General features: G+C 39.9%; 1 protein-coding gene across 3 annotated transcripts in view; it reads left to right on the forward strand.

Moving 5' to 3' along the window:
- The window catches only part of BICD1 (BICD cargo adaptor 1), a 192,081-nt gene that overhangs the window by 155,395 nt on the left and 9,987 nt on the right, over window positions 1-26,699 (forward strand). The window contains exons 6-9 of one of the 3 annotated variants that reach the window (XM_075116620.1): window positions 3,648-3,799; window positions 11,008-11,325; window positions 12,291-12,481; window positions 26,614-26,689. In XM_075116620.1, coding sequence (XP_074972721.1) covers window positions 3,648-3,799; window positions 11,008-11,325; window positions 12,291-12,481; window positions 26,614-26,689 — 737 coding nt within the window. The remainder of the gene's footprint in view (window positions 1-3,647; window positions 3,800-11,007; window positions 11,326-12,290; window positions 12,482-26,613; window positions 26,690-26,699) is intronic. The other 2 variants (XM_075116613.1, XM_075116603.1) reach the window with 2 other exon arrangements.

Here is a 26,699-nt window from a genome sequence, read left to right on the forward strand (position 1 = left end):
GTTTTGTAGTTAACCACAGCTCTGGTTTCCCAAATGCTTTGGGAAGAGCTGTTAAAAACAAAGCCAGGTCCTGGGCATCTGCTTCCTGCTGGCATCCACTACTTGGGGATGCAGACTTTTATTTGTCCTGCCCTTCCTTTCAGAGCACTCTCTGAATACACCATTTGTCCCAGGTTTTTAAAATCTAGATTATCCTGCAGAACTGGTTTCAGGCACAACCACATGTATGTGGTTCAATGGGCAAGTTTTTGAGATTGACTGAGAGGGAGAACAAACACAAATCATTTAGACTAGGGCTGCTGCTGAAGGAAGAGTTACATGAAGCTATGGCTTCAGTTCATCTTGTCCCTGTTACTCTTGCACAGTCTAGCAGTGGAGCTAAGGTGACCAGACACATAGGTACCTCTGAAGGATGGAGTCCAAGCAGCCTTGTCCCCTCAGCCCTGCTCCCCACCACACATACTGGCTCCAGGGTGCTTCAGGCAAGTTTTCTGCCTCTTCAGGCTCTCCAAACTGGTTCACAGTAAGCCTAGAAGAAAATCATCCAATGTGCAAAGGGTAGGGATGGGGAAAGGCTGGATAATTATTCTGGTGGAAGCTAGCCAATATGGATTGACTTGGCTGCATTGTAAAATGTCATCCTCAGAGCCGCGGAGTCTGACAGTGATCTGCTTCAGTCAGCGTCCAGGTCCCAAACTGATGAGCTGTAGGTAACCTGAGCATCTGCACAGTTGGGCGCCCACCAGCTCTTACAAGGACCTGTTGAGCCTCGTGCTATAGCAGTGCACTGCTGCTCTGCTGGCCCTGGCTGCCTCTCTGCAGGTTTCTCACAGAAGCTACCCTTGCTTGCTTCCCCCTTCTTTCTCTTGCCTATTAAAAACACGTTTTTGTTAGTTGTATTTGCTTCTCTAGTAGACCACTTGTGCTCATCAGTTCTTCACTTAGGAGGCTTTCAGAAGACCCTCTATAGCCAGCAAAGGGGTGTTCAAAGCTTACCTGGTGCATGGAGAGCCACCAGGTGCTCGCTTCCAACAGGTTTTGCAATTTATGCTTCATTTTCTATGTGTTGTTTTATGGAAAAAATAGGTTTGAAGATTTGACACAGTCCTTCCTCTGTTACTTTATGCACCAACTAAATTCTCTAAGTTATTTTTCGTCCTGTAGTGTTACATGTCGATTTAACTTACTCTGACATCCAGACTAAAACATAAGCATCACAACGATCTGTCTGATCACTGTGCACAGTTTCAGTGACGTGTAAATTACTGGGTTTACATGGAATATGTAATCCCACTGCTGAAACAACGATTTTTTTTAAAAGTCTAGCAAAGTGGCACATATCTTTAGCTCATTTTCGTTGCTAAACAAGGGAAAGTCTTTACATGGATTCTGAATTCGAAGACGAGTTATGAGAGGTTAAGGGAAATAGGGCTGTGTCTCTCTTACAAAGCAAAGACATCTGAATTGCTGCCTTAGGGGGAAAGCAGAAGTCAGTTTGAGCTAGAGAGTCTACCTGTGCTCTCATAAATCACCTCTGCCTCATTAATGACCTGAAAATTCTTAAATAAATCTGATTTAATCGTATCTGTTAAATAGGAATTTATCCTCTGATGCATTATTTCCTAGATTTCCCTTTATTAAACATACTTAATCCTTCTTCTCCATGTTAATTTATGAGTGTACGTTTTGGCTCATGGCTGAAAACAGATAGAAAGCTGATGATTTCTGCTTTATCCTGCCAAGGCGTAGGATGTTGTCTACCATCCTATGTTACACCAAAGCATATGTCAGCAAGGTTGAGAAAAGCTGCATTTATTTGAATATAACCCTCACTGGTTGATTTTTAAACAGGTATTGCTGATGGTTTCATATTTGGTGTGGAAAAATCCACACCAAATGACAAGTAGTTACTAGTGATTTGTTAAATCTCTTCATGTAAACTAGTGTGAAAATAGAGAAAACATTATTGATGACTGTACAGTTGAAAAAAAAAAAAAGAATTATTTTAATGCTGCGATTTCTAACTGTGCTATTTCCCCAGACACAAATTATTAGAGTTGTGTTTTAGTAGGAGATGGTAATATGTCCTTTTGTTAAGAGACATTGTTAGTGGGAAATGTACTGAGTTTCAGAAAAGTGAGTTTAAAATATGTTTCCAACCCTTTGGACATTACCATCTTTTGTCGTGTCTGTTTGCTGGTTGCTTAAAACTAATGCTCTTTTACATTTCTCTCCCCTGGTGATGGCTCAAGAACCCACAAGATCAACAGGGAAAATTGATTGCCTATATGAAATGCTGCAACTTATTATAGAATCATAGAATTGTTAAGGCTGGAAAAGACCCTTAAGATCATCGAGTCCAACCACTAACCTATCACTGCCAAGTCCACCACTAAACCATATCCTCAAGCACCACGTCTACCCTTCTTTTAAATACCTCCAGGGATGGAGACTCCACCACCTCCCTGGGCAGCCTGTTCCAATGCCTGACAACCCTTTTGGTGAAGAAGTTTTTCCTAATATCCAACCTAAACTTCCCCTGGTGCAGCTGGAGGCCATTTCCTTTTGTCCTATCACTTGTTACTAGGGAGAAGAGACCGACCCCCACCTCGCTACAACCTCCTTTCAGGTAGTTTTAGAGAGCAATAAGGTCTCCCCTCAGCCTCCTCTTCTCCAGACTAAACATATATGCACTAAATGAAGTGAAATAACAACCATAAGCACACACACACCCCCGGAGTAAATGTACAAGGAAACTTATTTTTTTTATGTCATTCAATGGCAATAATTTTAAATGTCTCATAGCAGCAGTAGGTATAAAGAATCTATAAAGCTATGTATTTTGAACAACTTCAAAGTTATTCTAGACTTCATAGGTAAAACAGAAGATTCAATTCTTGCAGAAATAAGATATATGTAACTATTAAAAGCAGTAGGGCAATAAATTAATGTAATGGATGAAATTGTAAAAAGAAAGGAGCAAGCAGAAAAATTGAAGGAATAGGATGACTATAAACCCTTGCTTTCCTATTAAATGACAATTGTGGTTTACACTTTTTGTTCTTTTTTGTAGTGGTTAAAACTGCCAAAATAATGCTGTTTTGTACAACAGTAGTCATTGCCAGTGCTCAGACATAAAAGCAAGCTGTCAGGGCCTAGCACTCACCCTGCCCAAGGAAAGTCTCAGCTGGCAGGAATCATGAGGCAAAACATGATAGTTCCCACCTCGGCTACAGATGCTGAGTCTCATGTGCCGTCCGTCCTGTTTGTGATGTGGTCATGGGACCCACCTGATTGTTTATTGCAGCTCAAATGACATGGTAGGAGTAGTTATTATAGTTAAGCTGTAGTAACTTGCTTGCCCAAGCCCTCAGTGTACAGCTGCACAGTTTTGCAGAGACATTTAAGGTATCGAATTGTTCCCAGTGCATTGAAATTGGCTTTGTCCTTTCAACTGCTTTCTCCTTTTCCTGGTTTCATGGAGTACAACTTAAAATAAGACATTAAAGGGTGCAGGGCAGTGAAGCTCAGGTCTAACTGCCTTTTACGCTATGAACGAAGAAGGAACTCAAGTAAAATCAAACATGGCATCTTAGCTGTTATCAGATATATGTCTCATAAGCATATGTCCTTCTTTGTGTTTTCAGACAGCTGAAGTGGCACTAGCCAATTTGAAGAATAAATACGAAAATGAAAAAGCAATGGTGACTGAAACCATGACCAAACTACGGAATGAATTAAAGGCTCTGAAGGAAGATGCAGCAACCTTCTCATCCTTGAGAGCAATGTTTGCAACCAGGTAAGGCAAATGGTTTCACCGTCTGACTCAGCACTGTAGAAGTAAATATGTGTGTGCTAAGTGAGAACAGACTTAGCTGTGTATGTTGGGTGCTTAGGAGGAGAGACAGAAATTATTTTCTGCAAGGTCAGGGGTTTGCTGGATGAAGGTGAGTGAGTCTTAGAGTGCACACTGTGCAAAACCTGCAAGCTTTCAAGTGCTACTGAGATGTGTGTCTTGGAAAACAAGCTGGAGAACAGCAAGGTCAATATAACCTTGAGTAAAGTGTTATAAATGCCAATACCAACCTCCAGTATATTTGCATTTATAGGGCTCTTTAAAGTGGAAATCAAAGAGTAGATTTATGTGGCTGATTTTCCCATTCAGAAGTACGCAATGATCCTGTCATGTAAAGCTATGGTATGGTTAATGATGATCTTCAGAATCGCATGTTTTCATTATTGTGAGATTTATTACTCACCAGTAGTAAAATCTATTTCATCGACGAGCCTATGCTGTAATCCAGCACCAATAATTGTGAGGCCACTGCAATTTCCCACTCTAGCATGAATTCTTATTTTCTCCTGCTGTGATATCCCATTTATTATCTTCTTCACAGGATGAAAGTTTCACTTATCTTCCGTAACATAGTCCCTCCTGGCAGGGCAGTAATTAATCATCTCTCATCTTTCCTTCTCCCACACCTTCTTTGGAAGAGCTTTTGGTTTACCTGCTTTTTAAAAGGTTACCTAAAAACATATTTTTTTTTAAAGATCCAACACTTTCATCAATAAATTCTTAATTCCCAAATATGCAAGGAAATTAGTACCCTCAGGAAATTATTCTATCAAGGCACTTTTTTCCCCTTATGGTCACAGTGCCGATTTCTTGCTTGTGCTTTAGTCCAATGGTGATAAGACATCTTCATGCCTCATGCCAACATCTCTCCAGTGCTCCCTGCAGTATATAAGTGCCATCTTACCTCTTCCAGCCTTCTAAGGTCCTTTGTTGCTTAGTGACAGTGGCAGCAGCAGCTGGGAGAGGTGGGAAGGAAGGAGAAGGGACATTTACATGCCATGACATTGGTACTGTGTACTGTCATGGTTTAGACCCAGTCAGCAACCAAGCACCACGCAGCCGCTCGCACACTCCCCCCTGGTGGGACAGGGGAGAGAATCGGAAGAGTAAAAATGAGGCAACTCATGGGTTGAGATAAAGACAGTTTAATAGGTAAAGAAAAAGCTGCATGCGGAAGCAAAGCAAAACAAAACAAGGAATTCATTCACTCCTTCCCATGGGCAGGCAGGTGTTCAGCCATCTCCAGGAAAGCAGGGCTCCATCACACGTAACAGTTACTTAGGAAGACAAACGCCATTACTCCAAACATCCCCCCCTGCCGCCTTCTTCCCCCAGCTTTATATACTCAGGGAGATTTCGTATGGTGTGGAATATCCCTTTGGTCAGCTGGGGTCAGCTGTCCTGGCTGTGCCTCCTCCCAGCTTCTTGTGCACCCGGTAGAGCGTGGGGAGCTGAAAAAGTCCTTGACCAGTGTAAGTGCTACTTAGTAACAACTAAAACATCTCCACATTATCACCACTGTTTCCAGCAAAAATCCAAAACATAGCCCCATACTAGCTACTACTACGAAGTTTAACTCTATCCCACCTGAAACCAGGACATGTACAAATTAATCATAGGTTCATCATCAGAAGAGTATGTGTAGTGCCATAATAGAAATGAAGAACCAACTCAGCAGGTGGTGTGAACCAAGGTAGCTCCATTGATTTCATTGGCATCTAAAGATTTTCTTTAAGAAAGCAAAGTTGTGTGTGTATTAGAAATGCATGTGTCAGTCTTTATTTGTAAGCTCATTACTCTAGAAGATATATGAATGTACTAACTCTATGAGACTACCTGGAAGGCTACTAACTCCAGGAGAGAGGAGTGGCATCATGAGCACAGAGCAAAGAAGGGTCTTGCATGGAGCATACGTCATCAACGTATGAGGCGAAAGACATTTGCAAAGAATCGGAAGTTGTTAATTAAAGGGAAAGTTAGGTGGTTGGTGTACTGAATGCTCTTTACCCTGTTAGGACGTCCTGAGTGCACACCTCTGTTGGGTTTAAGGAATGTCCTAAAGCTGCTGTGAGGCAGCAGCATCTTTTCTGTGAGAATTAGGCTTAAAGGGCGTCATTCATCTAGATGACTTTTCTAGGTGTCTTGTGTGTAGGATGCAATGAAGCTTCCATTTCTCTTCTGTGAACTATAAAGGGAATCTGGGTGACTGGCCAAGGTATAGATTTCCACTTCGTAAAAATCTAATGTTAGTAGAGAAAATGCCACCCAAAGCATCTACTGCTGCTGATAAACTCCATGCAGTACGATTAAACACTCACTGCGTGGCCTGTGGAACGTACCCCTGCCCTTGAGGTTATAAGTTTTGCCCAGTATTTTCTGAGCACAGTTACAAAAAATAATTCACTGCAAGGTCTTGCTCATCAGTGTGCTCCTATAGATTTTTCTGTTGTAAAATATTCCTTTTCCTTCCTTACCCTGGAATCTAATGACCTTTATAATTAAATCCATCTTCCTAAATGTACAAATCATTGACTCATTCTGAATACTCCATTTGGAATAGCATTTGTTTAAATGACAGAGAGCTGATATACTATAGATGTCTGTTCAAGAAGAGAAATCTGTTTGAAAATACAAGACTAAGATTCTTCATGCAGTAACAATTGATACAACAGCAACCTTCAGCATAAAAAAGCAATTGTTTAGTCTTCTGTTGAATAAAACAGTGGTTTCCATGGTTATTCTGCATCACATGGTACTTACTGCTGAATTTGTGCTGTAGGGAGAACATCCCTCTGATAGCAGTTATATTACAGATCTGAAAATTATTTCATATACTGTTTGATAAAGCAATATCCTTTCTCTTTAATAAACCATCCTTCTCTGTTCATTTTGTCCCCAAATGGATGCTCATTCTGGTGCTGAACTGTATGGTTTCTTCCTCAAAAGCTCTGGATAAAGGTCAGACCATGTTACAAGGAGAGCACAGCACACCTGTTTCTGGTCTGAACAGCAAAGACAACACTTTTCTCCAAAGCTCCCCTATACAGAAAGCAGGAGCCATCCTTCTGTGATTTCCCCTGACACTTGTGCATCCTTCTGTTCCTTAAGTTCTTTCTTCAGTTCTTCTCTCCTTCCCCTCAAAAGTCCTTCTGTCCTGCTTGTACCTCTGCTTTTGCTCTTTTTCCTTCTGGGACTGTTTTTTATCCCCCAATCCAAAACCTCTGTGGTTCTGATCTCTACGGCTTTCTCCTTCCCTTTTCATTAGCCTTGTGATCCCTTTCTGAATTTATTTCAGACCTGTCAGGAATATGTCCTCAGTACAGTTCAAACTCCCTTTCCCCCAAACACCTCTCTTAAAAAGAAAGAGAAAGCAACGGCATATAAAACCTGTTTTTCCTGTGGGACGCATGGGGTTGGCAGAGCAGAGCTGAAGTTCCTGTTTGATGCCAGGGCCACGTGCTGCCCATCAGATTTGCAGCTCCTGCCTTTAGCCTATTTGTTTTGTCCTGGGCTGTCCCAGGACTGTCCCAGACCTGAAAAAACTGAGAGCCTTTCCTGCCCCTCCTGTCGTTTTCCTTCACTCCAACCCTGAGTCGTTGACCCAGGCAGGAGCTGTGGGAGCGGGAAGCAGTGAGGCTGTGGCCAGCACTCATACAGAGGGCAAGTGAAAAATATATTATTTAAACCATAAGCTTCCCCATTTAGACTAGGGGTTTCCCTGGGAGAAGAAGGGAAAAAGAAGTCCAGTGCTGAAGGAGAGCAGGAACTGCTTTTAAAGCAGTATATTAAAGAGATTCAGAAAGCTAATTTTACTGAGTCCTTACACATGCTTGCTTTCCCAGTCTAAATAGAAAAAATCAACAGGAGACAGGAGGAAATATTACTTATTATATTGCCACAGTCCTGACACTGCATGCACTGATTTTATTCTCCATCCCTCAAGGTGTTTTCTTATGATTAATATTTAAAGAAAATATGTGCTGAAGAGATGGACTAGGAAGTTTGGACAGGTCCTGGAGCTATCCTAGATGAGAAAACATTTATGAGCAGAAGAGAATTATGCTTATATAGCTAGAGCAGGGATCTGCCACTGTCAGTGTCACTGGGTTTTATCTCAAGCTGTGCTATGATTTATGTTACCTAAATTACGCATAAGCCTGACTTGGTATTTGGTTTGCGTTCCTAGACGAGAGAGAGAGATGGAACTAGAAATCCCTTAATTCCTTTATAAGCTTCTTGCATCAGTTCATACAAAATAAGCAGGCTTATGTGTCTGTCTGCTTCCTTTATGAGACAAGAGAAATGAGAAATTGGTGAAATCTCGACTTTTGCTCTGGCAATAAGTAGATCAGCAGACAGCAAGATAACAGTGCTGTTTATTTAATAGTCACTTGCAGCTTACACCCGTCCTGGGGCAAAGGAGAAACGGGGAAAGCGCATTGCATCAGGGGGACATAACCTAACTTTTGTTATTCACTGCTATTTGAGTGCTTCTGAAAGACCCATTCAGAGCCCTGGTGCATCCTGTAGCCCTGCTCAGCCTGCAGAGGTCTGTGCCTTGCCAGAAGCCATCTTTCTGAGGACCGCTTAACCTTTTTCTTCCTCAGTATGCTGTGAAACTTCACAAGTGTTGATAAAATGTGTCGGCAAAGGCAATATGGATGTGTGTAGTGCTTTTTTCTTTTTTAACTGCAAACAATTCTCTTTTTATCCCACACTTGCACATAGCAGGGAAAATTTCAGTGAAGGGAAATGCTGTGGTGGCAGGCTGCAGCTAGCTCCCACTACATGGAATAACCTTCAGTGCTGCAGACTTCAAGGAGATCTGAGGCTGTTAATTCAGCAGTTTCTAAAGTTAATTATGGTCTTTACTTGACTGATTTAGGTTTAACCTTTCTGAACACAGTTTCTCAAAAAAAAAACCCAAACCCATGCTTGAGCAACGAAACACAGAGACAATGGACCGTGTGTCTGTGAAAAATAATAGGAAACTTCAAGTCATGGTGGAGGTCAGATGACTGGAACCACCCAAACACTGCAGTGAACTGCCAAAAATGCAGGGTTGCTCTTATGGGGAGACTTCTAGGAAGGGCATGTAATTAATCAGAACAGTTGGGAAATGTTGTATTAATGAGATTGGTTTTGTCTCAAGTATGAGGCTAACTAATAGCATCTAGTATATCCAGGTTTCTAGGGTCAGCTTGTTGTAGTTCATAGCAGGTAATGAAAAGCAGGTTTGTCTAAGTCTGATTTAGTAATATCCATCTTCATGGAGCTTATGTTTCTTAACGGCTCAGTTATGCTGTTTTACAAAGCAGATGCCTAAATTCCAAGAACACAGCCTAAGGCCCGGGGAAGACCAATCTTTTTCCAAAACCAAAACTGGCTTATTGGCATACTAAAGCAAGGCAGTTCATTCCTTTAGTGGCACTGTGCTACAGGTGTTGCTGCAGGAGTTACTTTTTAAAATTTTCAACAGAAAACATATTTGGAAAAAAGACATCTCTTCTAGACAAAGAGGAAAGCAGGAGAGAATAAGAGAGATGGATACAGGATCCGTCTGGTTACAGTTATGAGTCTTTAAACTCTGGTAACGCAGGCATTATAGTAATTCCTATTTCAAATGAATTTAATCTCCAGAATGCCAATTTCATTCTGATGTCTCTGTCAAAGAAACTGGCTAAAGCATCAACAGACATCTCACGGCTTGGAGCAGAAATAAGAGTGCAAGTTGGCTTTAAGCCAACCAACATTTCAGAAATATTTCTCTTCCTCAAGGCTTGAATAGAGGCAGTCCTGCTTATTAAGGTCCTGTAGAAAAAAGATAATCCTGAAGCTGTAGATGGTTCTGTGGCTGACTTAGTAATTTTGCTTCCAGTGCCTGAATTATTCAGAGAGTGCAATATATACACGTGAATGCTTGTGTGTGAAGAATAACAATGAATTCGCAAGTAAACCCTATTTCTGTTTTCCAAGGAGAAGATTAAATTTTCGATAAATTAGTTTCATCCCTCAGTTTGCAATAATTAAAAAGTTTATTACATCACACAGTTTGAGAAGGAAAACTAAAATTATTTTCTATGCTTGTTTTCTGTCAGCAATACTGATTAAGTTAAATCCTCATCTTTAACACTATTGTAATCACACAGCAAAGCTATTTAGATTTATACTGATCGCACGTGGAGGAGATTTGACGAAAGCTGCATCATGCAACATGAAAAATTCTTGGATGTTGCCACAAATGCCCTATGGTCAGACAGTACTGCTATCTGTGAATCATTTCACTGCTGATATACGTTTATCACTCCTGGTTCTTACTGATTAGATGATCTGTTGTTAACAAACTGAAGCTATTTCACTTCAAAAAGTGGCTAAGACCATCCTGTTAAATTTAGAAATCATTGTTTAAAGCAGAACTAAGCCAAATTTAGTCTTAAATGCTAACAAAATAATGAGAAATGTGGTTTTATTTCAAAATCTACCTCAGAGATCTGAAGCAAATAAAAAAGAGTTTTTCATGCAGATAAAAGAGTGTGAGGGTTTAAAAGAAGTAGGTGACCATAGCAATGGATACCTGAGCACACCTCCAAGACATTCAACAGTAAATGTGAAATAATTTCCAGGTGTGGGGTTTCCTGAATACTACCTCTTTAATCAGTTAACAATGGCAAACAACTGAGGGCTTCTAATTTCATAAAAACTGATGTGTCAAGTGTTCAAAGTGCTTGCAGGTTTTTTTAATAATTTTTTTTGTAATATTTTGGTAAAGCAGATATTACTGTCTATGAAAAATAGTATTATATAATTAGTAAATGTTCTTATCCCTGGTGAGTTACTGCCTGAAGCAGCCCCCCATATTGTTATTTGTGGTCTAACCTGGAGATGATCCTAAACCTTCCCTCCAATTGTTTGTTATCTGCATTAGAAACATATCAGAGTAGTTTATGACAAAGTGCTATTTTAGATACAGGTTCTCCTGCTGATGAGAGCGTTGGGCCCATGGAAGAATTCAGGCTGTCTGCTTCCATGATTAGGTTTGGCAAAAGCCTGCATGTGAATCTGTCCCTGTAATTTTGGCCCAGGAATGTGATCACCGGTAGGTTTGGTTCTTGGACTCATTCCCCAGATTTCTGCGGTGTTTGTTTTCCCAGGTGTGATGAGTACGTCACGCAGCTGGATGAAATGCAGAGGCAGCTAGCAGCTGCAGAGGATGAGAAGAAGACCCTAAACTCTCTGTTGCGCATGGCTATCCAGCAAAAACTTGCCCTTACCCAGCGACTGGAGGATTTAGAGTTCGACCATGAGCAGTCCCGACGCAGCAAAGGCAAGCTTGGAAAGAGCAAGATCGGCAGCCCTAAAGTAAGTGAGGAGGCATCAGCCACCGTGCCAAGCATAGACACTTTCCTCCTGCATAGTCAGGGCCCACAGCAACCAAACTTACTGGTCAGCAGTGGCACTCAGAGGAAAAGGTATGCATGCAGTGATCTTTACAGTACAGTGCAGTGGCCAGACTTTCATTAAAGTCGTTCACTGAATTGTAAACATTATAATTTTTTTTTTTTTTTGGTGCTTTGACTGGGGAGAAGGAGGTAGGGAGAATACGAATAGAGAATTCAAAGCCTGGCAACATGTGGTTCTGATCCACCTACTCACTATGTTGTTTCCTCCTCCTTAATGCAGTGTTTTGAACTATATTCTGTCAGTGTCTCAGCGCATCTCGTATGTCTCTAATATTAGTGTGAATGTCTTTTCTTTAACAAGTTTTCCTTAAGTTTTCCTTAAGGTTTTCCATAACAAGAATCTGAAATAAAAAAAAAGGATTGTCCTTGATGAGCATTTCAGTGCTTAACACAAAAGAAACTGCATCTCTTTGTTAAGCTCTGTTGCTCTCTTGTTCTTCATCAGTTTGAAAACAATATGGATGTGTTCACTCAGATCAATTTTTCTCCATGGGAGCAAGCAACCTTTTGAAGGGGGATGGCTGCCATTCATAACCTAATGCAAATATTTCCCTGTTCAAGCAGTGAGTTCTCATCTTGTCTTGTGACTGCCCTGCCAAAGCTTTGTAGGTGTGGGGGTCCCCACTGTTCTGAAGATGAAAAGGACTCTCTGTTAGAGAAGTCCTAGATAATCATTCCTTTTTCTTGTATGCTCTAGTCACAATGCAAAACCAAGAGAACATTCAGGGAGCCTTGTACATGTTGACTCCAGGATGCTGAGATGTAACTCAACCTCTCTCCTCCTCCCCTAATGTGAACCAGGATTTCCAACGCAGGCAAGGCGCCCTGCTGTGGAAATGACATGGGGTGGCAACACTAGTTGGTTTCTACCTGTTAAGCAAATTAACGTGATGTTGTCATTCATGAGGCTTTGAAAGGTAATTAAAGTAAAACTCTTTTGTTTCCATATGTATTTTTCTTGGATCTCCTGCAAGACAATTCTCACCTTCCCTTTGTGATCAGAGCCATCCCAGGACTTCAGGGACCTACCTCCAGAAATTATTAAGAGCCCCCCCTCATCCCGCCTCCACAGAATCATATCTTCTGAGGGGTCCCCCTTCCATGAGTGAATTCATCCATGGGCACCGTCTCAGCAAGGAAAAAAGGTTAACCGTGGCCACACCAGGTAAACATTTTTTCCTTGGGTGCATGTGGTGCTGAGTGGTTAGCAGAGCAGGGGACCCTCCCAGGACTGCAGATGCAATCTAATTTGGGCACCTTCTTGAGACCTGAAAAGCAAAATGTCTCCTCCTGTGTCACCTGTGGCAGGAGATGACGTTCTGCTGGCAGCGGCACAAACTGGTTGCACATGCAGCAGGGAAAGTCCTGCTGTGGTATAGGTGGCTGCAGTTCCGCTGGCATCCACAGAGGCTGCACCCCTGCGCCTGGGTGGTGCTTAGTCTGGTGGTTGTGTTGGTAGTCCCTATGGAAGACATGAACCCAACAGGACAGAGGAGTTAGATATGTGAGGACCAGCGAGGAAGTGACTGTCAGTGTGCAAAAGCCTACGCAGCATCCGTCTTCTGCTCACCCTGGAGCATTTAGTCAGTTTTTTTCTACAGGGTAATGTTAAACTCACAGAAGGGTTAGTTTATATAAATTGAGTCATGAAGTTTATCATCGCAGGAAGCTTTTGCTCTTCATTTCCTGCCAAAATGTAGCATCTGCTTTGAACAAGCGTGGAAAGGAAATGCAAATGAAATGCCATTTCAAAGGTTATGACATCTTTCTTCTCCTGACAGACAAACTAATAATTGCTTTTCTGTGCCTGAGCAGAACTTTTAGCCTTTAAATATGCACACTTTTGCCTGGTGGTAAATTTTTTCATTCTTTGTTTTGAAATTTGTTATACACAAAAAGCATAAGTAGAAAACATAAAAGCTAAAACCCATAAAGTGTTTTCTGGTCAAGTAAATGTTTATTCTGGAAAGCTGAGCAATAACCTATAATACATTATAACTCTCACTCAGTACCATCAATATCACACCCACCTTTGAGTAGCGGCATGCAAGTAACACCCACTCAGAGGACAAGTGTAAAACTGCAGAGAGTCTAAACAAGACATTTTCTTAAGGAGCGCTGCAGTAAATAAATCAAAGAGCTGGCTCCTGAGGAGAAAAAGGCGGAGAGGGTGAAAGAAGCAGAGACTTTAAAATGTGTGAAATAAATGGTACTGATCTTTCAGCAGTTCCTTTGTATTCTGGCAATGGAAGACCCTGTGCTCGTTTTCTACCCCATAGACAGGAATCTGTTTCCTAAACACTGGCAGTGTCTCTTGTATTCTTTCCTCTTCACCCTACAACAGAATAAGGATGATTTTCTTTCTCATGGACACTTACATCTCTTTCAAGAACTGGATTTTGCATTTCCTGTAGAGCCAAACTCTGCAGTTTTGAGATGCAAGGATCTAAGGCCCAAAATGGCAGTCTTCTAACATGCAATTTACAATACTCTTCTAATTATAATTGTACTTCCCGTGTACAATTTACAAGAGTGCCAGGCCAAGAAGAACCAGATTTTAATCCAAGGACTGGATGACTTTTGTGTGAAGAACCTTGACTGTATATTGTAAATGCAGTTTAGTGGTTGGAAGAAGTAATGACTTAAAAAAGAACCGTGCTCAACAGCTAGTTAAACATAATTTACTGTATTGCAAAATTGTAAAATATGTGATCCTTGAATTTGGGGTTCTGGATCATTACTGTCTTCATGCATTAATTTTTATTTTATTTTTCACTATTTTCATGGACCAGCATCTGATATCTCATGGAATATCACAGATGCACAGATTACAGATTGAGAAACATTGACAGAGTCTCTAACTTTTTCCAGTAACAGAGGCCAAAGTATGAAGAAGCCTGAAAAGTAGAATTCTCCAGAAAATAACGTTTGTCTGGAGTATTACCAGGCACTTTAGGTACATCTCTACATACTCCGAGTGTAAGGGTCTTGAGACAGTATTGCCAATTTATGTTACAATTGTCCTTAAGAATCTACAACACTCCCAGCTTTCTGAATGCGTTTGTCAGAATTTTGTGCCATCACGTGGCCTTAGTCTCAGCCTGCGAGACTGACAGGTTCAAACCAGATATCTTTCTGAGCATTCAGGTTCCAGTATTAGCAGGGCTCATGTTAGAATCGGGTTGAGGATTAGGTAGGGAGATTTTCAGCATTGTTCTTACCAGTCTCTGGAAGATTTCTTACTGTTCAAAGAAATGATGCACCAAGTAGGATTTTTTTTGCCATCTGTCTAATTATCTGTTTCCTGAAAGTAAGGAACAGTGAAGGATGTTATTCTGCTGCTTTTATAAGGAACCTTTAAAAGCCTTGTATCAGAAAAAGTTTCTTTTCTCAGATGATTTGTGCTGTCAAAAAAGCCGGCAAGAAATGTAGCAACCCACACCTGCTTCTTCATCAGACAGGTTGCAAAAGAGCAGCATCCAAGCTCAAATGCTATGGAGCAGGGTATAGCTTGGCTTTAGGATGTGTCCTCAGGAGTGGAGGAGCAATGAAGCCTAAATTAAATGCAATCAGGTTTTGAGGTTTGTTTTTTTTTTTTCTTTTAAATTTGTGAACTGTTTCCTTCACATAAATATTTCACCCATATGATGTGCAGGCTTCCCTATTTTTTCATTAGCTCCCAGTGTTGTGGGGGCTGGGAAGCTGTAGCTGGGAATGCCTTTGATGGAGACCAGGAGCCAAAATAACTGAAGTTGGTAGAGGGAGAAACTGGGCAGGTTCCCCTGCCCCATGCTCCTTGTGCAGTAGGCAAGCTGTGCCTGTCTTTCCCTTGCACTTTCTTCTAGACTTGATGCTTGGCAGAAGAGGCTGCCTTCACCATGCTCTGGCCTCAGCTCTGACTGCTGCTGGCTACCTGGTAAAGGGAAAGGTGGGACTGCTTTTGGCTGCCTTTTTCAGAGGAAGACTTTGGCATGAAGGCTCACTAGTGAAGACCAGCTGAATTAAAGACCTCTCAAGAAAGAGATTGTAATTTCCTACTAGGTTTCCGTTTAGCTGACATCAAGCTGTGGGAGTATACATTTATCTGGGGTTTCTAATTGAAGTAAGAGCTCCTAACTGCTGTGGCTAAAAATACCACTCAGTTCATTTCCAAAGCATCAAGTTTCATTTCCCCTAGGCAGTAGCATGCATTTAGCTTTGCTGTGTGTTTCTTTTCTTCTGTTATTTTGCATTATTTTTACACTTTAAAGTCTTTATTCTTCTGATAGACAGAACCAGCCAGTATGTACTCAACACAGTTCCGACATGCTTTTGCATGTGGCTGTTTTCATAAATACGTGAAGAAGCCAGGGCATATAGAAAGCCTAAGGCTGGATCTGACAGTGTGTAACGCTGTATTAAAAATTACTTTTCCTTTGAAGTTCTGAATTTTTATACACAGGGTCTGAAAACAAAGTCACTAGATGCCTCTTAATATCCCCCAGTCCCGAATATCAGATATGTTTCTCTTGACTTCTTCAAGGAAAGAACAAGACAGAAAATGTCTGCTGTTGATGCCCTGATAGCACTCTTTGTTATTTATTTTAGCATGGAAATTCTAAAAGTTGAATAGGAAGTCCTGTAATTTTAGCTTAAAATTAAATCAGTTAGGTTCCTTGTGTGGATGATGCACCTGAAGAAAAAGGTTTCCCAACAAGCTTATGAGACGGAAAGTAACTAATAATAGCTGCAGCATCCTCCCTCAAACAGGGGTGGTTAAAGGGTCAACTACAACCCACCTGAGAGTCTCTCCTTTGCTGAAGTGACCCTCAAACTGTGGTAGACGCTTCTTTCCCCTATTGTTTACGCTTGTAGGTACCGCAGGGCAGATTTCAGCATTTAAAGCCCCACACAGGAAAACACTTTGAACAGTAAAGTATTTCATGTTTCCTAGGAAAGCAGATCATAACAAACAAGACTTTCCCTTCTAGACAATTCTGTACAGTCATATATTGTACACAATTAAAACAGAAAAAGGAAAGTAGCCTTAAATCATGATACATTTCCCTAAAATTCAAAGCCCAGCTGAGGTCAGATGTTTAGTTGACATAACCCAGGCTAACCCCGTGGGTTTCAACAGAGCTCTGCTAGTTCACTCCAGTCCAAAGTTTTTGTTCTATAGAGTTTAGACTTCATTGTTCTTCATTGTTACAAGACCACTTCATAAAACAATGCTTCTAAAACTTGTAAAAATGAAAACCACTGCAGAATTAGGTAATTTTTATGGAGTTGCTCATTTCTGAAAGCACATTAAACCTGAAAGTTTGCTTGCTTTTCAGGTGTCTTTCGAGGCTGATTTACAGAATGGCATTTGATTTCCACAAGAAGATAATAATGTGAAGGATAAACACAGCACAAGGAATGCCATATAATAGTACAGCAACTGTTCAAGCACTAAGCTCACCACCTATTATATATAAATTAGAAGTGTATAGTATTTATGCTTAATATAAAAGTCAACCAAGATTGATATCTGCTGTAGCTCTATGCTTACAGACAAATCAAATATGAATAACAATGATACAAATAAGTAGCTTTTATTGGTTGGTTTGCATTCTTAGCAAAAAACTTAAATTAATTTACAGAAATTCTATCCTGAAGAAAATTCCTGTAGAGAGTTCCTAATAGTGTCTCCAAGGGCTAACTTATAGTATCTGTAAGTAGGAACTATATCTTAAAGCTAACAAGGAAAACAATAGCAAAAAACTCAGTTACCCAAATATGGAGGTCCTAAGAAGTCTTCCAATTAAGTCTTTAAGCTGGGACTCAAGGGGAACTGCTTAAGAGTTGTCTTTGTTAATTGCCCTTTGCACTGGAAGTGGTTTCACCTGTGAAGGGTAGGTTAGAGACCTGAGAATGCATTGCTCTGTTTGATGTAGCACAAACAAAATTTAACCCAACAAGGAGCAGAGGGGCTGCTGAGTAGGGTAGTTGTTAGTGTTAGGGGCTTTTGATAAGTTATGTGAGGTGTTTTGAGTTACCTCTCCTGCTACAAGGGATGAGGAATATGCTCTACTGATATTTTATTTTTTTTCTTTCTGGATTTTGAGCTTTTCCAAAGTGCCTTGTTTAGGATATGATTTTCAGAATTATTCTTTAAAGGGTTATTCTCTGTATAATCAGAAGGTCATGTTTCTTCTTACATATTTTTCTTAAAAGAACACTAAAGTGGAAGTTATCATGTGGGACAAGATTCTTGGCTTCGGCTCCTGCTTTTTGCTTCTTTATGTTGTTTAGGCAGTGTGAAGATATGGGAAAGCATCTTCAAAAGGAATATTGTGGGTAGAAGCACTTGGTAGGAAATTAAGCTTTACTTTCCCCTTTTGGATGAAAGGGCTGGGAAAATGACTGAGGGAGGCTCAGGCTGACACTACTGTCCACAGTGGAAGCTTTCAGCGGAGATAAGCCTGCACACCACACAGCATCGGAAAGGTAGGGGGAATAAATTTTTGGTAGAGGGTTTGTGTCTTCTTTCATTGTGTGGTGAAAAGGGTGTAAGTTCAAGGTCTTTAGCTGTGCACATTTTTTTGTCTGTTTAGGAATATTTTGCCAAAAATAGTTCTAGCTTTGCTTTTGAGCTTAGGTACCAATGCCAGAAAGCTCCTCACAGATTTCTAAACCTTGCTACTATAGATATTATTTTAGTACCTCAACTTTGCTTTTTTATGCACTTCTCAATTTTGAAAGAGCAGGACTGTTAGAAATCTGAACGTGGAGTAAAGCACAGCTTCTTTTAAAAATTATTGTGGAAGAAGTCCTTTGAAGAACACTGTAAGCTCAGACCTGACTTTTGCTAGGAGGGTGTTCTGTAGATCTTTATGATTGCTCAGGTCACCTAGTGAACAGTTTAAAATATTTCTTACTTTTCCCTTGCAAAGGATTTTATAGATTAATGAAAGGAAAATCAAGATGACTAGGATCTAGATACATCTTTCTATGCTGATTTTGTGTTAAAGAATTTTATTCTGAATTCTAGTTCATGACCAATATGGATTTATCTGTACATTAAGTGAAAGATCTTATTCTTGAAAAGCAATGTAGGTGGTTAACTAAGCCACCAGTGCTAAATAAGATATGCAGCCATATAGTTTAACTAATCAGGCTAGTTGATTCTGATTGTTCAGTCAGGTAAGTTTGATTGGCTTCATCCAAGCAATGCAAAGTAGCTGGAGCATGAAAGTTCTGCAGAATTTTTTAAAAAACCCACAACTTTATTCTGACAACGCAAATTTACAGTCTGAGTGCAAATTGCCTAATTAGAGATCTGTGGATGATTCTTCTGAGTCCTTGGCTATGAATATGTTGTATTTTTATCTACCGAGAATGTACTTGTGTTGATGGTGATCCTGTACCTGCAAGATGTCTCTGAGCTTGTGTAATCGGACAGGCTACTGGCTATTGCAAGACTCATGTGGTATTGGTCTAATCTGACTCTGCTTTCTGTGAAAAATTGATTTTATATGGTTTTAGCAGTTTGTTTTTTTTAAATAAAGTGTAGGGTTTATTACCTGAACATGATGCTCTTCAAAAAGGATAATTCAGTCATTATTAACTTATTATCTGTGTTCACTTTTTGTTCTGCGTTGTTCTATATTTCTGTGGGTTTTGTAAACGTGCCATATTTGTGTATATACATGTTCATTGTTTTATCAGCGGTATTAGTGCATATATACAGATTTATGTATATATCTTCCTGCTCTCAGGGCCATGTCCTGCATCAGATATGCTCATTTAACTAAGAATGAGCATTACATATTTATGCCATTTCAAGCATGGTACATTGTCCTTGTGGAGGCCGTTTTGAATTTGAAGAACCGTAACCTTGCCAAGGACATTAGTTGGCTGTAACTGATGAAGAAATCAGCTGGCTAAATGTACTTTTACCTCTTGGTGCCACTGTGAATAGGACCTTTTTGCTCTATGCTGCTTCTCTCTTGCATTTAGCTTTCCAGTTATCTCTGATGAGACCAAAACCATGCATTTCATGCTGATCAATATAATTTAGCTATTTCAATATAATTTAGCTATTATGGTATGAATTCACTGCAGTTCTACAAGCTTCATTTAATTTCTATTTGTATTTTTCACTATATAAAGAAAGCGTTTCCAAAATAAAACCTGTTTTTAATAGAAGCCCCAATCTGTTTGTTTAAACCTTCTAAAAAAAAAAAAATTGCAGTGAAATCCATGCCTCACTGTTGTATATTTTCATTAAAAGGTTATTGATATTTTTCTCTGTATCTAAGTTATGACATCATTGCTGGATGAATGGTTAATAATAGCAGCATTTGAAGTTCTCCATAAAACCTTATTAGACTTCTGGCTGTTTCTAACTAAACAGGTATGCAGGTGACACATCATATCTTTAAGGTGTGCTACCAGATATCTGTTGCTTTCAATGAGAATTTTGAGCTTTGGAATCCAGCTTCATCATTAACTAAAACAGCTACTGAAGTGTCTTGACAGTGTTGGTAACAAAAGCCATCCGTTTTCCTCTTCTTTTATGACAAAGTTTAATGCGGTTTGATGGCTTCTTGATTTTTACCATGAAATATGCAGGAATATTCAATACTGTGCTTCTCATCTCATAAAATAGACAAAGCTGAAGTGAGTGTCTGTTTAAATTAGACATGCTGATATTTTAGCTATCTAATAGAGCAGTTCCTTGGGATGTTGTGATATATGGATTAAGCTCACCAGCAATTCTTTAATCAAGACTAGTATCCCTAATTGTAAGTACTTCCCTGTCTGTGGTTTTTTTTAAGGCTATGAAAGCTTATGATTGTACCTTATGTTGTTTTTTTTCCAAAGCCTACTAAAGTTACTGTTCACCTGACTTAAAGTTTTGGATCAGGCCCTTCTTTGCCTGTAAAATAGTGCAAGTATTTCTTGTTTGGACATATCTGTGGCCATCTGAAATGTATCCTGGACACTTATGTTTCCATGAAATCTGGGTAACCAACACGACAGCAGTGCGATGATTTCTGTATTCTTAAGACCTTTCTTTTCCTCTTTTGAAATGTTTAAAATGTGTGTGTCTTTTAGTATTTCATGAATCATCAGACCTTTCTAAATGTGCTTTTTATGAACTGTATATAAAAGAAGGGAACTGAATATGTATTTTCAGCTTCTACCATTTCTGCTATTTTACTAACCCATTATTTAGCTTCTCAATAGATTTAATGAGGAATTATTTAAAGCATTCACAGAAACCTTTTGAGAAATAACACAAACACATGGTATAGAAAGTGTGAAAACACCTACAGAGCTGACAAGAAACCTCTTAATGTTCTTGGTCTGTAATTGGAGAGAAATGCATTTCAGTAATTTTGTTAATGACTAGGTATTATATTTTTAAAATTATTCTTAATATGAGCTACAGCAAAGGGCAAGGCTGGGATATAGCTTTATCACTATGCTTAGAGCTTTAGAGTACCACTGAAGCACATGGACTGTTGGCAGAACAGCTCTCTAGGCTGGGTGTAATTCAGGTCTAAAGAGAAAGTAGAGATTAAGTAATGAGAAATAAGGAAATAAGGGGGACAACACCACTTCTTATAGTGTAGCTCTTGTAGAGATGAAAGAACTCACTAGAACACAGCCAAGAAACCTGACGTTCTGGAAAACCACTGAATCGGTGACCTACTAAACCATGTCTGTCAGGTAGTGCATGAAGCTGTTAGTGACAACTTCATGCGCTTCATGAGTTGGTTTATGGGAATTGCCAAGACGGATACTATTTCTCTGATGCTATAAGAAAATAGCAATTAAATCACCTACCTCTTTCAATAAGCTCCATCACCTGTTCTTACTACTGAGAAGCATTTAGCAGAAGTCTCTCTGTTACGTTTACTCTGTCTGACCTTGTCCTGAAGGTAAAATTCTGAGAGAAGGGAAGGAGCAGAAGGAGGCCCATGTCAGAAGCTTGGGAGTGTAGAAACAGTGGGACACATCTGGGCCACCTTCACAAGAATAAGAGTGGACATGTGGAGATGACAGGAGATGAGGATTTTAGATGCATCCTACTGCTGGCATCTTAGTACAGTACGTAGATATTGCTGAGGCCTTCAGCTCTGTGTGTGAGTGGGTGTTCAGCAGCATGCTCAAGCCTCTTAAAGTTTATTCTTCAAATATTTTTTGAGAAGACTAAGAAATAAGTAGCAAAAGAATTCGTTGTTGAAACATCTCCAACCAACAATAATCTAAGGCAACAAGTTTCTCTGAATAGCAAGCTTAACATATGAGTTACCTCGGTATTTGCAAGACTTGACATAAAAATTTCATAGTAGATCAGCTTTTCTGATAAGTAAGCCAAGACTGATACGTTAGTTGATAAATTTGTCTATCTCCACTCAGCGATCCATTATTCAGTTTAATAGGAGCAGAGGTAAAACAGTTTGCACCCGGTTTGCAGCTGGCAGACAGACTGACCAGCTGAGGCTGTGCACAGGGCAGAGGTAACTTATTTCCAGACCCAAACTGACCCTGGAAGCAGGAGAAGGAAGAGACTCTTCTAATCTTTGACCTGAACTATTGTTCATGCTTTCTTCCTAAGGTAAGCCACAGCTGTCCTCTCACCAGCTGTTCTCTGCGATAACCATTACCACTTAAAGTTCCTCTTGGCCTTGAGGAAGGTCAAAGTTTTCTTGGCATCCATTAGAAAAAACAGACATGAATTAGAAGTGAAACCAGCTAGTCAAAGAATAGTGTAAACTTATGTCCCCATCAACCCTAGACATAAACAGTTTTGGGACTTTTCTCATCCTGTCAGATTATGCTTTGAAAGCGTCTCTACATATCTCAACTCAGCAGGTGGGTGAGTGTTTTAGTAACCTCTGCCCTGTTCTCCTTAACATCTCACATGTGTCTTTTGGAATTGGAAATTTTCCTTGTTCCCCGCCTTTGAGCAGAGAGGATTGATTGATTATCTTTGTAGGGCTTGCTGTGTGATGAAACGTGGTTTTGCCTCTGGACAACTGGAAGACTACTGATTTGTTCTTTGCCCAGTGCTTTTGACTCATGCTATCAACTGTTCATCCCTTCCCATTAAATTGACATCTTGGGGAAGAAAACAATTTATTACTGTATAAATTTCAAGTAAATTGTCAATAATATCTTAGACAAGTTACCAAATTCCTCAAACTTTATGGAGCAAGTCCAATTGCATGACACAAAGTGAGATTGCTCGAAAACTTTTAGCTAGGAATGAAGGACTTCCTGTTGGTCTGGAGTGGTCAACAGAACACTAAGGAAAGTTTATTTTAAAAGACTGTAAAAGCCTCAATCTCACATTTTTTCATTAGCATTCCTTGAGCTTTTCTTTCATCAAGAACAGATTTTTTCCCAATGTTTTTCATATCAGAAATATCAAATATGTAATAGTACCTGTAAAAATTGTTTGATTGGTTTGTTGTTGGCTCTATTTTACCCTTTGAGATAAAAGAGAAAAAAGCTCTTCGTTGATTAACTAAACTAGGCAGAGTTAAATGTATGTTATGTCAGTTACTAATTCACAGCATCCCTAGGGCTTATATTGGGATTCTTACTAGTCTTGGTCTTTGATAGCACTCTGTAGAGATTAGGAATTTACTGACTGTCAAAATGTGCTGAAATGTTCCATGGCAGTATGCTGGGTCCTGAGCAGGTGGGACTGAAAATGCTGCACGTAGGATTTTCACTGAGGACATTGCTGATGTCAACAGAAGGCATGCCCGTCTCTCAGACACTAATAACCCAGTTAAGCAGGCCTGTGTTGATTGGAGTCACCCAGCTCACAGACTGGAGGGCAGAGCACACCTTGTGACATGAGGGAAATGCGTTGGTTTTGGCTGAGCCGAAGGGAAGTACAGGAAAAATATCTGCTCTCGGCAGATGTTTTATAGCAGCACATTCACTCCTCATAGGAGCAGATGTAGCTTCTCTGAGCTTGGTATTTTTAATGCTATTACATCAGGAGCTGATTAGCCTGATGAGGACTAGGCATTAGATTCCAAAAGAAAATCAGCACTGGCTAATCTGTGAGAGAGGAAATCTCTGAGCCCTTTATACCACCATTGCCAGCGAGTGGCTAAAATGTTAGGAACTGGAAAATTGGAATGGGCCTAATGTATAGCATGAGTCAAGCCTCAAAGCTCCAACAGATGCAGTAGTGTATGTTGCCTGATACTGCCACAGGACTCAAGTCCTGCTGAACTCAGTGAAGACTGACGTGTACAGTAGCTCCTCTTTGCCTTTTGTGGTTGAAATGGTCACTGAACTTCTTTTGTTTGTTATAGGTTCATAGACTTGTAAAAGGCTCTTAAGAGATCAGCCAGCCCACCCCCTGCCGCCAGTATTTTATTTCCTCACAGCAGCTAGAGATGAGGGAGAAATAATAAAGTTTTAAATACAGACTATCTTAACCATTTTGTTTGTGGTGTTCTCTGAAGACGCATCAGAAAGTATAATCTCTGCCTGCTTCCCAAGTGTCTTCTACACAAATAGCAAACTTTCACTATGTAGCTCGACTGACACTCCCTGAGAATGAAAAATACTGGGGAAAAGGCCTCTTCCAACATAATTTTAAAATATTTATTTGTTTTTATTTTTTAGTGAAAGAGAGCATGTCTTTCTTTCCTTGCCTTTATGGTGTATGACATTGACCACAGAATCAGTAAAGGCATCTTTAAAACTTTTAACCTTCAACAGAGTATTTCAGAAAGAAACAAACATTTGTTTGATGCAGCAGGAGTTCCTTAGAGGAAGGGAAGGACTGAATACAGGCCTCTAATTTTCACCTTTAAAATTCCTTCTTGTTACATTGTGTTTATGACTGTCATGGCATTAGAGAATAGGGTTATAAACCCTCCAAAATAATTATAATATTAAATATCTAAGGAATAACATCAGCTCTGGCACAGCTACTCGGACATAAGTAGGTAAGAGCTCCTTTGAATTTGAAATGTGTGTATGTAAATCCTATGTGTTCTGCCTAGTGCTTTCCTAACATAATCCTCAAAAGTTTCACTGCTGGAGGATGTTGGAGGACCATTCGGCCATTTGAAGTCATGTGGATCACCAGATATCGTACTGATGTGAGTGTGAGACTGCGTGAGCATTGCTGATGCCAGGTAGAATTGTTTCATGTGAAGCCAAGGGAGTTTGCTTACATCAAATAGTTATTATTCAGGTTGCATAATGCTTGCAGAATCTGATTCTCTCTTCGTGTGTTCTGCCAAATCTAGCAGATGAAGAGGCATCATAAAATATTTGCAGGGTGTTTGACATATTAGAATAGGATCGTAAATCAAGCATTTGCATTGTTCTGGAAAAGCCTGTCAGAACAATTTCTTCTGTATTTATGAAACCTGTCCGCACCTCTTCATCACACAGCATTCTGTTCTGTATTCCTGTTCTCACCGACTACCTTCTCTAAGCTGTCATGGATGACTTTGCTTTGGACTTCTCTAAACAAGTTCGTTTAGAAGATGACTTTTTTCTTCCTTGTTTACAACCATTTCCCATCTGCAGTTAGCCTGCTCTGTCTGTTCCCCCAGGCACCTTTTCTTTTAATTGAGCTTTGTGCTGAAATGACAGACCCTTCTATTTGTGGCTCAAAGACATTGCAAACTCTTGTACTCCTCTGCTAAAAGACATACTGAGGACTATGGTGACCATCCTGGCATATGAGAGAATGGTGCAGTGTCTTTTCTTATTCCATTTCTGCTTCCTGACACAACAGTGCCAGCTCTAACTGTGCGTATATTTTTCTGATGTAGATAGTTGTGCACTTGAAAATAGGTCCAAAACCCTCTTCTCTTGCCTGAAGCAGTAAGAAACTAATGATTTGGGTACGCTTGCTTCCACCCACTGGAGGTCAGCACAGACCTTCACAGGAAGTAGGGAGAAACACCCCGGGCTTGCATGAAAAGGAGATGTTAAGATACTGCATATGATAATGCTCAATGTTGCTAGGAAGGTGTGTTGCTCTGCTTTGTACCTGATGTCATCTCAGAACTCTTGATAGCAAATTACTTGCGTGTTCTTCCACTAGATTTAGACAAAGAATAGAAGTGGGTTTTGGAAAAGATCCAGATTGTAAAGAGAAATGATTACTGGTGCTGAGCTTTAAGTAGCAGCCAATAAAATAAAAAAAACACCAAAAAAACCCACAACAAAAACCAAACAAACCACCACCCCAACAAATTCTTTCCAAGTATATTAAGTCTAGTCATCTCATTTTTAAGGTTCAGGGGAAAGTAATTCCTTCCCACTGAAGAGTCAGATTGAGAATCAATTTGAAGGAGAGAGGATGATAGATCTGCAAACTCTGCTGGAGACAAGAAGTAATCTCCAGTAGTTTTCCAGGTGGTGAGAATTTCACCCATAGATTTTAATGTTCAAAAGGGCCCTGATGACTCTGTTGTCCAACAGTCTGAATCACACAGGCTGTAGAATGAAAGGCCAGACTGCTGCAGGGGAAAATTAGCCAATTTTGAGATCTGGAAATCTTGGTAGAAACTAGTGAGCAGGGTTGTCTTGTTCAATTACTTTTCCTAAGTCCCACAAGTACTACTGACTTTAAAGCTATGTTCATATTCCAAATGTCACAGTAAAATCATAGCAACAAAGGATTATTTGGCTATACGGTAATTTAATAAATTAAGAACTAGAATACAGCTTTGCAAGTGACTAATGTGGGAACTGCTTTGGCAGAGAATTGATAAAATAATCTAGGCATAACAGTGAAAACTGTCTGTATCAATTTCTCCTTTTTCACTACAAAAAATAATCTCACAAGCATTATTTAGAAGTTGTGAAGACTTTTATGAAGACTTTCTTGCAAGCTTTTTCTCGAAGACCATAACAAGATGGCATCCATAGGTGGTGTTATATCGATGTAAGCTCTCTGGAGAAACTCTGAGTAGCTTTATCAACACTTCTTATATTAGATGTAAGAAAAACAGCTTCATTACCAGCAGAATAATGGTGAGTACAAGGTTTAAACCTAGATCCTGCATATAGCCCACTATTGCTGTCTAATAAAAATTTGACAATGCTAAGGGAAGACAAAAATGTCTTCACTGCTTCTTGTGAAAAGGAAAAAAGCAACAACTAATGCTATTACTATCAGAAAAAAAGGTGTTTCTGCCAGATAAGGAACTAAGAAACATTCCTCACTAAATCTTTCCATCAGATGCGTAGCCTACGTACTACTGTTACTAACCCCTTGCTCTGTAATCTCTCTGTATATATGTCTAATTTATCAGTTTCTTGTAGATTGTCAGCAGCCTGCTGCCTCCATACCGCCACACGGCTCACAACTAGCCAGGGGGCCAGATTGCCAGACTGTCAGGTAAACTTAA

Source organism: Phalacrocorax aristotelis, chromosome 1, assembly GCF_949628215.1.
Source record: "Phalacrocorax aristotelis chromosome 1, bGulAri2.1, whole genome shotgun sequence".
NCBI lineage: Eukaryota > Metazoa > Chordata > Aves > Suliformes > Phalacrocoracidae > Phalacrocorax > Phalacrocorax aristotelis.